This window comes from Cavia porcellus, unplaced genomic scaffold, assembly GCF_034190915.1.
Source record: "Cavia porcellus strain 051 isolate PalLab524CR breed Dunkin Hartley unplaced genomic scaffold, mCavPor4.1 scaffold_10, whole genome shotgun sequence".
Taxonomy (NCBI): domain Eukaryota; kingdom Metazoa; phylum Chordata; class Mammalia; order Rodentia; family Caviidae; genus Cavia; species Cavia porcellus.
Genome location: NW_026947493.1, coordinates 84580665 through 84594140, shown reverse-complemented (window position 1 = coordinate 84594140; position 13476 = coordinate 84580665). Strand labels below are relative to the sequence as shown.

Sequence of the window (13476 nt, the reverse complement as noted above, 5' to 3'; positions counted from 1 at the left end):
CAGCACGATGATCTCACTGAGTGTCCTCAGGAAACACAGTCACCTTCTTGGACTTGCGGTCAGCTCTTCACAGCTTCCCCCGTGAAGCAGCGTGACTTTCCCTGCCCCGGAACCTCAAGGATATTGCTACTAACGGGTAGATCTGTGCCAGGGGCATCAGTACAGCACAGGGGTCTTCATCTCCTGCAAGATGGGTGCTTGGTGTGGGGGCGGGAGGAAGCCAGGGTGCCGGGTAGCTAAGCTAGAAGGGGCTGCCTCACCTCTGGGCCAGAGGTCCAGGCATCCTGTTGTCTCAGTCAGCCGGTCTGTCCTCCTGGGTCACAATACCCAGCACCCACAGCCTAAAGAAGGTTTATTTTGGCTCATAGGTCCGAAGTTTTGGTCCCCGTTCAGCAGCTTAAACACAGAAAGAGCCTAGCAGAAGGGCCTGCTGGGAGGAGCTGCTCGTGGCCCAGTGGCCAGAAGGACAGTGAAGCGGGGAGCCAGGGAGGAAGATGCATCCTTCGGCTTGTACCCACAACGATCACCTCTTCCCAACCCTCACAGCGAGCCAGTCATCAGAGGACGAGTCCGCGGTGGGCACAGGCTCCTGCCACGTCCCCTCATGAGTGAGGCTTTGCGACATCCAGGCACAAATCAGAAGAATCCTCCATCTGCAGTCAGAAGGGAGTCAAAGTGACTTGGAAGCTCTGTGGGAGGCTGACAGGGACAGGGTGCCGTGACAGAAGCCACATGGTCTGTCGGGAACAGCTGTGACCGCACCCAGGCACCACCAGCCAAGAGCAGAGCCAGCCAGCGGCCTCATTCAGGAGCCCAGCAGGGAGGTGGGTCACAGAGCCAAGGCCTGGAGGGCGCCCAGCCCGGGGACCGCTGTGCTGGGAAAACACCCCTGGTGCCCGGGAGGAGCAGACCTCACTCCCACAGGGCCTAAAAAGCCCTGGGGATGACTCTGGGGTACACCTCCCATGACAGCGTACCTAGCAGAGGTGTCCCCTAAACCCACCCATGGTTAAAGTCAGAACTGTTTCACGCAGCACACAATGAAGACAGTGGCCGGGTGTGTCTAAGACAAAGGTGTCCAAGCTGAGCTCAGGAAAGAGGTCACAATAAAGACCGCCCTTCATGTGCACAGCTAGCACCTTCATCCAGCTATTCATTTTGATAGTCACTCAACAAATGCGCAGTCCTACCAGGCATAGGACCATCAGCAGTCTGGCCCCTGTGCTGGCAGCGCTCCCGGGCTAATGGCAGACAGACCACAGGAGCACCAGGCCAGGCCAGGTGGACAGAGCAGGGATGACATCCTGCGACAGATGCGGGCTGGAGAACAGGAGGCCTCCTGAGCCCTTATACCCCGCATGGCTGGTTCCCACACATTTCTTGTGATGTCTGCAGAACCTGATAACCAAAAGGCCTGCGTGTGGCAAAGGGGACATGTAGAAGGTACGGGTGTTTCTCACGTGCCACCCATCAGGGAGGTAAGGACCCAGAGAGCCGATGAGATGGCACTCCCCGACATCGCCTCTGGGTGGACAGAAAGGAAGAAATAGCTACACAGGATGTTTAGGGGACTCACTCACTTATAAGAACCCACTCCGGGTCCTGCTAAGCCCAGGCACGGAATCAGACACAGGAACACCAAGGTGTGCCTTGTCCATCGCTGGGACAAATCATGTGCCTAACCAACGGAAAGCAAGGAAGCCGTTTGGGCTCACGGTGCTGTGTGTCCTGCTTCCATCCCCTCCCAACAGCACACTCAAACTGTGACCCTACTGGTACATTAACCCACTGGTGACACTGGAGTCTTCATCATCCCGCCACTTCCCCAGGTTTTGGGGGACTTTTTGGGGGATACTTCAAATCTAAACCATAACACATGGTACGTGAAAAGACCCAGTAGCTGGCCCAGCAGTCACACATAAAGAGGGACACGAGCCAGCAGTGATGGCTGATTATGATCCCGAGTAGTGACAGGTAAATGGGAGGGCAGGCAGGGCAAAGGGGTCTGTCCCCGGGGAAGCCCTTCCAGGACAGGACTCGGAAGGGGCTGTCGGAAAAGCCCCACTTCCAGGGCTGGGTCCCGGCTGGGGTCGCACTGACTCCCATCCCCTCCCCCAGCACCTGGCCATCGTGGTGCCCTGAACTCTGCTCCAGTGCGGGCTGTGCAGACCTGAGCGTGCCCACTGCGTCTGTGTCCCTGCACTGTCAACTTCTTGAAGCCAAGAAATGCCCCTTGCCTATGCTGGTGCCAGGTGCCTACTGAGTGAACAAAGAGCAAACAAATCTCTTTCATCTTCAGTGTGTGAGCTGGGGAAACAGGAATCTAGAATGTTCCTTTCATAGCCCTTTGCACATGAACCGAGGTCAGCGAATTTAGACATCACACCAGGTCCAACCAGGTGCACTGCAACAGGAATACATGCTAAAATCCCCAAGGGGGCAACGGATTCCACAGCGTCAATGCAGGATCCATTCAAAACCGAGCGCACCACCCATCTACCGGTCACCATCAAGGTGTGGGGCAGACACCAGTAAAAGCAAAGTCCCTGATATCACAGACCTTCAGTTTAATTTGCAAGGAAGATTTGTGGGTTTTTTATTAATCACAAGCTTAGTGTGAGTCATCAGGGTAATATGGCAACAGAAGCAGAAAAACAAACCCTACCCTGACATCACTCTCGCCAGGAGATGGAGGGGCCGTGTGACAGGCGAGTTGACACAAACAAGCAGCAGCGATCACTGTGGCGATCATGGAAAGCCACTGCTTGAAGTGGGGAGGCCGCCATCCCACCGAGGGGATGATGAGAGAAAACCACGTGGCTGGGGTCGCTTGCACCACTGCCACCACAATGGTGGAGCAGTGTCAGAGTGTGGGCTTTGCACAGGTTCCAGTCCTGGGCTAGAAAAGTTGCACACTGCGCCTCCCTCCAGTGCCAGCGTGGTGACACATGCCTGTGACCCCAGCACTCGGGAGGCTGGGGCAGGGGACCACTGCACACTCCAGGACATCCTGGACTACACAGGGGGACCCTGTCTTGTAAACATAAACAAAGCACTCTTCCACGGCCTGTAACAGAAGCCCGCAGCAGCCCTTACTGCATCCCGGCTCTGTGTATGAAGAGGAGGCTCCATAGAGGCGCCCAGGGCAGGCTCCCCCGTGAGGAGCCCCCAGGGAGCGTCAGCTAATACCAGCATTAAAAGCTCTGCATTTCCTCAGGCTAACCTTCAACTTATCGAGTGGATCATTTCTGTTTCTCCAGACTTCCATATATGAAAGCAATTACCACAGCAACTTGAAACTACAAAGAACTACTTCAGGAGAAATTTGCCATGTTTGAATAGAAACTAGAAACAAACCTAGGGGAAGCCAGGCGTGGTGGTGCATGCCTGTAATTCCAGCACTCAAGAAGCTGAGCCAGGAGGATCTCTGTGAGCTCAAAACCAGCCTGGAGGGCCTGGGGATTTAGCTCAGCGGCATAAGCGCCTGCCTTGCAAGCAGGCAGTCGTGAGTTTGATCTCCAGTACCGATAAAAAAGAAAAAGACAAAAAAAAAAAAAAACCTGCCTAGGCTACAGAGTGAGTTCAAGTCCAGCCTGAACTGCATAGCGAGACCCTCTCTCAAAAAGACAAAAAAAAAAAAAAAAAAGAGAGAGAGAGAGAGAGAGATGAACCTAGTGTTGTGACAGTTTCTCCAGATGGCCCTCAGGTTTAACAGAGTTTATGTGGAAAGGCAGCCAGGCCAGCCACTGCCTACCTGTGGTCCCAGTTATTAGGAAGGCTGAGAAATGCACATCGCTGTAGTCCAGGAGTTCGAGGCCAGTCTGGGCAACATAGCTTAACCTCCCTCGCTAGAAAAAAAAGAGTGGCTGGTTGGGTCCTGAAGGGTGGAGAAGCTGTTGCAGGGTTGAAGGGGAGCTCTGGCTCTGGTTTAGAGGCATGGAATTAGTCTTTTTGTTTGTTTGCCTGTTTTGGTCTTTTTGAGACAGGGGCTCGCTATGCAGTTCAGGCTGGCCTTGAGCTCCCTTTGTAGCCCAGGCTGGTGTTGAACTGGCACAGAGATCCTCCTGCCTCGGCCTCCCGAGTGCTGGGATCACAGGCCTGCGCCACCACACCAGCCTCTGGATTTAGTCCTGTAAAAGCAGTTCTCATTCCTTTCCTCAGCCTTCTAACAGTGCATGTTATGTTCCATATTATTTTCTCTTTTGTGTTTCATGATTCAAATGTCAACACTCAGGGTCAACTCTTAGCACTCAAAGATCAGGAGCTTTGACAGCCCTCCCTGCTAAGCCGGAGGCTCGGGTCCCCAGCACGCCATGACAGCGAGGACTCCTGCAGGCCAGGGTCCAGTGCCTGACCACTGGGTCTTCTTCAGCTGGCCTCAGGGCAGCTCTGCGCTTACCTCTGTCCAGTGCAGTGTGTGTAACCAGGGCCACAGGCCCTGGACCACCGCACCACCGCCGGAGGGACTGGGCCGGGACCACTGGGCTGGGACCACTGGGCCGGAACCAGGACCAGGGTGGGCGCTCAGCCAAGGAGGAGGTGGTGCCCCTGGGGACAGACCAGGGGCTGGGCCGGCGGGGCTCCAAGGAGAGGGTGCCGAGCCCCGGCCACTGGGGTGCCGGTCCACTACGGGCCGGGCCACCGCGGTCCGGGCCATCACACGTGGGGACAGGGCCGGGCCAGGCCTCGGACAGGACGGTGTGAACGCGGCCCCGCACGCATCCCGGTCCCGCATGCTCCCGGCCCCGCAGCCTCAGCCCGGCCCGCTCCGGCCCATCCCCACCCGGGGCCGCGCCCGCTCACCGCCGTCCGGGCCCGCGTCCGTGTCGCTGCCCGTGAGCCAGGTGGACTCGGTGTCGCGCGTCCAGCTCTCCAGGTAGCGCGGCTCCAGGGCGTCTGCCCGGCTCCCGCCGCAGCCCATCCTCGGGGCGGCTCAGCCCGCGCGCCCGCGCGGCGACATCGCGACCGCGGCCGCCTGCAAAGCCCCGTGACCGCGACCGTGACCGCGCTGCGCCGGCCCTGCGCCTCCCCCTCCCTCTCCCCGCCCCCCCCCGCTCCCCTCCCCCTCCCTTTGCTCCCCTTTCTTCCTCCCCTAGCGCTGGAGCTGAGACCCCACCCCAGGCAGGCGGGGAAGAGGGGTCCTGGAGAGGCTCAGCATGGCGAGGCTGCAGCTTCCCGTCCACCCACCCAGGCGCCCGCCCTCCCTCGCCTCCTTCTGGGGCCCAAAGTGCTTGGAAAGGGCCCGCCAGCCTCTGGCCACTTGTCCCAGAGGGTTGGAGACCGCACAGGCTCAACTGCTAGGGAGACAGGGGCAGGCTGGGCGCTGTGGCCCGGGCCCCTTCCTGCTCTGCTCTGAATGCCGGTCTGGGGTGGGGTGTAAGGCGTGGGGAGGCTATGGTTTCATGTCCCCCCACCAAGAGTTCTCCAGAGTGCTTCGGTCCCCTGGATTCAGACCCAGAGCTCAGAAGCAGGCAAAAAAATCCGCCCATCTGGAGGAGCCTAGCATGGAGTATGGAAAGAGTTACTTGTAAAGCAAGGGGCAGTGGCCAGGAGGGATGGCTGGCACCTGAATTCCCAGCACTTGGGAGGCTGAGGCAGGAGGATCGATGCAAGTTTGAGACAGGCTGGGCTACATACAAAGTGAGCTCAAGGCCAGCCCGAACTGCATAGGGAGACCCTGTCTCAACAAGATGGAAATAAGTGGGGGGCACAGTGTTTGATGAGTAAATCCTCCTCCTCCGCCCAGGCCAGGCCGTGGGGAGCGGGCTGTGGCATGCACTATGCACCCCGTGCCCTGCTTCCACAGACTGCACTGGACTCCTGTCATGGCAGATGTCATGTGGCCCCCGACCTCCCGCAGAGCAGACTAGGCCTGTTGCCCCTGTGAAGAGTCCGTGAGGTGCACCAACCTCCCCGCTCCTCAAGCACACAGGACACTGCCACACGTGGATTCACACTGATGCCTCCTTTGGGTGTAGAAATGGGTGGATCAGGGTCAGCGGGCAGCCTGGCCTTCGTGGGCCTCACTAAATGCTGGCCTATGCCTTGGTGCGTCACCCAGTTCCGGCTAAAGAGGGCCTGGTGCAGGGCAGAGCTGTCAGGCTCCTCCCAGGCACAACCCAGGGTGGCAGGCAGGGGAGCACAGAACCAAGACTCACCCCTGCTAGGGCCCAACCAGGCCAGCTCCAGCTCGCGCTCCCCCCAGGCCTCTGCAGCCCAGCGCAGCTTGTGGGGTGAGGGGGCCCCTAGCGTCCCCTCCACTGTTACCTTACCCCGCACAGGAAAGCACAGTATCCACAGAGGTCTTGGCAGCCACTGGGACCTTACGATGTGGCCCCATGGATGAAAGGGGACGCTTGCACTATTTTGGTTGGACTTGGGGTGCCTGGTGAGTTAACAGAGAACTCAGCTGAACTGCTGGGTTAATAACCTCAGCGTGATAAATGCTTTCACTGTCACGTGGCCGTGAGTTTGGAACCCAAGAGAGCTTTGAACCAGAGAAACAAGCCAAGGAGGAAGCACCACATAAAAGGTGAAGGAGACGTACCCACTGCTGCTGTCCCGGCTCGCCGCCTCCTCTCTGCCCAGCCCTCCGGCCCCTAGTCCCCTCTGCCACCTCCAGCTTGGTCCTGTCCTGGACAGCTGGAGCCCTGTCCCAAGCTTTATATCCCAATGCTGCTTAGCCACGAAGGACAGAGACGCTGTCTTCGTCTATCACCAAAATGCACTGCTAGGCGGTGGGGAGGAGAAAATCATCAGCGTTTCTTCTCCTCATGTATTTGAATTCAAAACAAGGAGTTTGATGTGGGTGCCAGTCGGGGATGGGGCCACTGCCAATTTGTCACTCAGAGAGAGGGGGAAACTGAGGCATCTCTCCACCCCCGGGGCTCCAGGGCCTCAGAGCCAGGATTCCTAAAGCTCCGGGAGGAGGAGGTAATGATCAGGCTGCAGGAAAGGGAGAAAGAGGAGCCTGGAGGCGGGGTGGAGGGTGTGGTCATGCCTGGCTGTGTGGCCTGGAGCTGTCCAGGGTGCATCTGGCAGATGCCAAGCAAGCAGCACGCCTGAGGCAGGGGCGCCACAGAGCACTGGGCCTGGTGGCAGATGTGAGGGCCTGGGCGCCTCCCAGGTGTGAGGGAGAAGGCCCAGCCGCACCTGCATGGTGCAGCTTGCGTGGCACAGGCAGATCTGAGACTGGGGAGGTCGAGTTTTAGTGGACTGAGGGTTGGAGCCTGCGTCAGCTCTCCAGCGCCATGACAAAAGACCCGAGAAAACACCTTTCTGAAAAAGAGTTCTCTTGGCTAAGGGTTCAGTAGTTTTGCTCAGTTATAAACTGGCTTCTTTGCTCCTGGGACCAGAGGGAGGCCAGGTGATAGTGGACAGGAAGCAGCATATGCTGGACAAGAGGTGGGGTCCCAGTGTCCCCTCCAGCAAGGCCCTGTGCCCCACGACCTCCAATCAGGCCCATCTTCCCACTGAGGATAGCCTTCAACCCAGGAGCCTCTGGGACACTTAAGATCTGAACCTCAGCAGACGCCGAACAGCAGCGGTTTGGGGAGGGAAAGGGGCACTGGACAGCAGAGTCATGCTGAGGGTGAGGCCAAGGAAGCTCCAGAGTGTTTTTCATGGAAGGAAATGGAATGTGCTCAGGGAACAAAGATACTGAGTCACATGAGTGCAGAGAGAAAGTGCCAAAGGTGCTGGGTATTCTGGGAAATGGGTCCGTTTCCTCTGGGGAACACATAGCTGGCTGCACCACTTTGAGTGGTTTGGGGAGGAACAGAGAGACACAGGCCATCTGTTACGGGTTAAGTCTGGATGTCCCCCCAGGAGTCTTACCAGCTCATAGTGGGACTTCTGGGAGGTGCTTAGCTTACGGGGCTCCTAGCTGACTGCTCTTGGGGGCGGGGGTCCAGTTGGACAGCGGGGTCCGGGGTGTGACCTGGAAGCGTTCATCTCCCTCCACTCCTCCTTTAACCCTGTGCCTCCCACCTGCCTGCCATGGACTGTTCTCTGCCATGCCACCCAGCTTTGTGGTCATCCAGCTACAAACTGAAACCTCTACAATTTGTGAGCTAAAATAAACCTCTTCTCCTATAACTTTGAGTGTCCTGTATTGGTTATCAGTGACAAGAACATGACTAGGACATTCCCATTATTCATAGAGCTGCTCGATGCAAGTTTTGGGGAGACAGACACATGAGGCTCAGCCAGCGCCAGGAGGAGGTGACAGAAGGGCAAGAAAGTGACCGAAATGGGAGTCCGAGACGGCAGGCTGGGTGCAGGGAAAGGAGGAACAGGAAGGACGTGGTGAGACCCACGATGCTGCGGCCCCATGGAAGGAGCCCAGAGATCAGGCTCGAGGAAGCCACGCCCTACTCACTTACCTCAGTCACCTGCACACCACCCTGAAAGGCCAGCTCCCACGGAGAAGTCTATGAGCCCATTCAGGGTTCTGTGCTGAACGTGGTCTGATCCACCGCCAACTCCCAAACTTCTCCAGGGTGCAGCCAAAGTCTCGCTGATCCTCAGCAGGACTCAGATCAGTGCCTTCGTACAATGGACGCTCATCAAAGATTTTCTTCACGAACGGACAACGGAATAGGAGACGTGGTTGAGACCATTTGTTCTAAAGCTCAGCTCCGGATTTGACACTTGGTCCTGCCATTTCCCGGCTGGATGGCCCTAGACAGATTACATAACTGCTGTCTGCTTCAGTTTCCTCACCTGGAACTGACAGAGTCTAAATATCTCTGCAGAGCCAAAGTCTTCACCTGTCTTAGTTACTTTTCTCTTGCTGCTGAGACAAAACACTCAACACCTGAAATTAAGGAAGGAAAGGTTTGGCTCACAATTTATAGAGGTTTCAGCCTATGATCAGTTGGCCCAAAGGCAGAGTGGCATGGAAGAGGGTAACCACTCATGGCAGCTGAAGACAGCAAAAGCAACAAGAGAAAAAAAAAAAACCAGAAGAGCATGCAGAGAAGATGCTTTCTGTCCCTTATATTGTAAACCACCCTAGGGTGAGTGTAGCACTTACACCCGTAATCCCAGCATTAGACTATGAATGAATCACAAATTCTAGAAGCCCACCATCATGACTGCACAAGGCTTTGGGGGACATCCAGGCAGAAATCATAACATCACCAAAGGGCTAAACTCTGGTTACCGGCTCTTTTCATTTCTGATTCTCGACTTGGGAAGCCTTTAGGAATAAATGGAATACATTTTAATAAATTAAATGTAAATATATGTTTTAGGCACTTGACATCACAGCTTAAAAAAGGAGAGCTTTATTTTGGTCCCCGGCCATCTGGCTCCCTCTGCATGGCACAGGGGCTTGGCGGGGCAGAGCTGGGACAGGAAGCAGAGAATGTGGAGGAGGAGCCAGGGAGGGAAATGAAACTTTCAAGACACACCGCACCATAATGGCCTCTAGCCAGACCTGCAACTTAAAGGCATGTCAGCGGTAGTCCCCATGATGCAGTCATCTTCTGTATACACCGAGGGCTGATCAGACCTTCAGGTATCTGTAGGGGACAATAGGGAATAAAGGAAGACAAACACAAATTTCAGAGTCCAGGGACGGGCTTGGCGACCTCCAGGGGGAGGTTCTGAGTGCCGTAAGAGCTGGTGTCCGATGTCCCCGAGTTACCCTGGGCGTGGAGTACTGCATCTGAGGTAGGCGGGTAGACTGAAACAGACCTTTCAGCCCACTTGAACAGATTCACCTGAGTGGCACCCTTACATGGAGCTCGGAGGGATTTAAAGTCAGGCTCTACCTTAGTTTGGGTTACCTAGGGTCTGAGCAGGGGCATGGGTTTTAGTAGAAACTGCTTTTAAGTCTCAGGAGAAAGCATACATTGTACCCTGAATGAATAACAGCCTAAGAGCCCAGGCATGAGTTCATCCTTCGTCCCCGTGGTGGTCTCTGACTGGGACCTGACTATGTCCACACTATGAACCCTTTTCCTAATAACAGCGCAAGTCTTAGGGCAGTTAGAGAACTTGTCTGATGCCAGCCCCAGGCACCCCTGCTGGGGTTTGAACCAAGTCTACAAGACCTCAAAACATTTCCTGGGTCATGCTGCGTCTCCTGTCCACAGCTGGACTCTGGCGGATCCCTGTACATCAAAGGGGCCGCTGTGTCACAGTGTTGTGTGACAGCCACCAGGATGCATGAAGGACAGGTCCACTGGGGAGCCCACACAAGGTCTCTGCAAGTCACGCAAGGAAAACAAAGTTTACTTAGGAAGAATCTTGGGAGAAATTTTCCAGCCGCAAGCAGTGTCTGCACAGTGAGTAATCCTATTCAGAATTGAGAAAGATAGATTAGTCACTGGAAAGAGGGTGGGAAAGTCTCCCTCCACGCTCAGCAGCCGCTCATAAACAGGCATGTGACCGAAGCCAGGCCCACGCCGTGAATACGAGAATGATCCTGAGTTTTCCCCATTATCTGTGTTGTGTGAGGTGTTATCCTGGCAGCCCTGGGAAGAACTGAGCTCGTGAAATGCTGTGTGGGCTGCACGGATGTCTGAGTGATCTGCAGTGTTGATTTCCCCTCCTGACAGAGTCTTTTCTGAGGTTGAATTAAGTGATGTGCATTTTCAAGTCTCAGCTGCCACTGAGAAACTGAATGGGTTTCAAAGAATGGCTGCTGTCATGGAGTCAGATACAAGCATTCTGCCCTCATCAGAGCTTCACAAGCAAGACTGGAACTTCAGAGTAGTTTAAAAGAAGAAAGGAAGGAGGGAAGTCCTGACTAGAAGTCATTGCATCTTTCTTGGTTTGGCAGGAAGGCAGATGTTCTGGGGGAAATAAAAGTGGTGATCAGAGAACTGTTTCAAAGGTGAGGTGCTGAACTAAAGCCGAATTGTTCAGACGTGTGCAAACACAATGAACAAGGTCCGGGTGGGCTCTCTCGGCTGGAGGGACTGAAACCCTGGAGCAGGATCTTAGGAACGGAGGTTGTCCCTTGTCTTAGTCACTCTGCTGGTCACTGAGACCCAACACTGCTGAGACCTGCATGGCTCTTGAGGTTCTTGGGGTGAAGGATGGTGAGAAGATGAGAAAGTAAAGGAGAGACAAAGCTGGGGTCTGGTGCAGCCCTCGCTCTCCTGATGGGAGGGAAGGAATTGCCCAGCCACTGCGGGATGTTCATTTACACACTCAGGAGGAGCATGTCATGTTGTCTGCCTGACCAGCCCAGGCCCTTTGCTTCCTCGGAGCTGGAACAGCTTGTTTACTGGCTTTTTTGGGCTCTCTGTGTTTACAGGGCTGGCCTTGCTTTAGCCCCACAATGTGACCAATCTCCAGCTTCAAGGGCTCCCTACACAATGCCCAATATCCACGATTTAAATAGGCAAAGGTTGTCTCAGGTTTCGGTCCACAGCTGCCACCCAGAAAGGTAGGGCTGCCTGGCAGAGGGGCCTGGTGGCACAGAGCTGCTCACCCTATGGGGCCCAGGAAGCAGAGATGGGAGGAGCTGGAGGGAGGGGAACCCTTCCAGACCCCACCCCAGACCCCACCTCTTCCCACCTGACCTCGACTCCAGCCAGCCAGGAGGCCCCAGGATCCAATCCCTTTCCAAAGGTCCACCTATGAGAGCATGAGGCTCTGGGGGACATCCAGATGTAAACCATGACAGTCACAAAGCCAGGCCCCTGCTGTCACCAGACCGAGGTCCTCAGGCAGCCAGATGCTGATAGCTCAAAGCCTCACCATCCCTCCCATGCCAGTCTCCTCCCCCTGAGCCCCAGCACCATAAGAAGCAGGGGTTAGAGAGTAGCTACCCACAGAGCTGCAGGGAGGGAGGTCACAGGCGTCCTCGGGTGGCACTGCTGACTGGGAAAAACTGTTTGGAACTGGGGAAGGACGTGCTCTGGGCCCTCCAGGGCTTGTATCCTGGCAGGACCCTGCAGTACCCAGGGAAGTGACGAGGGTGCTGGACAGGAAAGCCATCGTGCTCGTGCAGACCATGGTCATGGTTCAGATTTTTTTAAAAAAAGAACAAGGAAAGTAGTTCTGCCAGAAGAAAGAATACTGTGGTATTCACTGCTTGCCTGAAGAACGGCTCTGGGAAGCCAAGAGGAAGAGCAGGGAGGCCACCCAGAGGCGTGCCAGAGCCAGGGCAGGAGACGAGCGCGGTTTACGGACGAAGGCGGTGGCAGAGGAGGAGGAGGACACGGGTGCCCTCGGCATCACCCCACAGGTCAGGAAGGCCTGCTGTGGGCATGGTGGGCACACCTCTGATCCTGGCGCTCAGGAGGCTGAGGCGAGGGGACGGCGGGTGTGAGACCAGCCTGAGCTACATGTGTCAAAAAACAGACAGAAAGACTTGCTGGTATTCAGGGTGTCTGAGTTGAAAAAGAGAACAAAAACAAGAATAACTGGGCGCATGTTCCTAGCGGGGACCTGAGTCCAGGCAGAAGACAGTGTTACAAGGCGCCTGGAGACAGCTTTTCACAAGAAAGAGCTGCATGGAGCAAAGGAGTTGGATGACGGGAAGGCTTCCCAAGGCTGTATTTAATGTCCTCAAGGAGATCAGAGGTGATATTCCAACCACAGAAAAAGAACAGAATGCAAGTAAAGCGGGACCTTCAGGGCCCTGCGTATCTACGGGCAGAAACGGGAGCCTCAGGAGGAAGGCTAGAAAAATAAAACTGAGGCCAAGAACAGAAGGAGCTACAGAGACAGACTACAGGAAAGAAGTCTAAGCAGCTGAAGGGGTCAGTCCTGGAAACCCAGCACCCGAATAATAGGACTTCCAGGGAGAGGTGAGGGGACACTGCAGTGGGAGGAAATCATCAGTGAAACAACTCAAGAAAACTTTGCAGAACTAGATCACCATGTGGATGAAGGTAAAACTCCCTCTGAGGGCTTTCATAACACTTTAGAACACCTGGGACAGAGGGAGGGTGGTGCAGAAGCCCCATCTGGACATTCAGAATCAGAATGTCCACAGACTTCTCCAACATGACCCCAGAGGACACAGCCTTCACATTTCTAAATTTCGGGCCGGGGATTTAGCTCAGCGGCGTAAGTGCCTGCCTTACAAGCACACAGTCGTGAGTTCGATCCCCGGTACCAAAAATACAAAAAAAAAAAAAAAAAAAATTCTAGATTTCTAAAAAATGTCCAGCCCAATCTCCATCAATTAAGTGAAAAGCAGAATAAAGGCAGTTTCATTTGTTAGGTCTCACACAGGCGGCAGGAAATCACTGGGAGATATTTCAAAACAGGAGACGAGAAAAAGCTGACGGGGACCCAAAGGGGGTAAAAATGTCCCTGTCTTCCTCCCTGCTCTCTTCTTTCCCTCCCTCCCTCCAGCTCCACCTCCACCCCACCAGGACAGCACCCCACCAGGGCAGCACCCCACCAGGACAGCACCCCACCAGGGCAGCACCCCACCAGGGCAGCACCCCACCAGGTCAGCACCCCACCAGGTCAGCACCCCACCAGGGCAGCACCCCACCAGGG

The 13476-nt window shown here is 55.5% G+C and overlaps 1 protein-coding gene across 3 annotated transcripts in view; it reads right to left on the bottom strand.

The window, feature by feature from the left end:
• Baalc (BAALC binder of MAP3K1 and KLF4) overlaps window positions 1-8712 on the bottom strand; it is a 32405-nt gene extending 23693 nt beyond the window's left edge. The window contains exons 1-2 of one of the 3 annotated variants that reach the window (XM_063257706.1): window positions 8385-8712; window positions 4804-4975 (exon numbers count right to left, since the gene is read on the bottom strand). In XM_063257706.1, the coding sequence (XP_063113776.1) occupies window positions 4804-4921 (118 nt within the window). In that variant the 5' untranslated portion in view covers window positions 4922-4975; window positions 8385-8712. Of the gene's footprint in view, window positions 1-4803; window positions 4976-5116; window positions 5177-8384 lie in introns of those variants that run through there. The other 2 variants (XM_023561634.2, XM_063257707.1) reach the window with 2 other exon arrangements.
• Between the last annotated feature and the right edge of the window lie 4764 nt (window positions 8713-13476).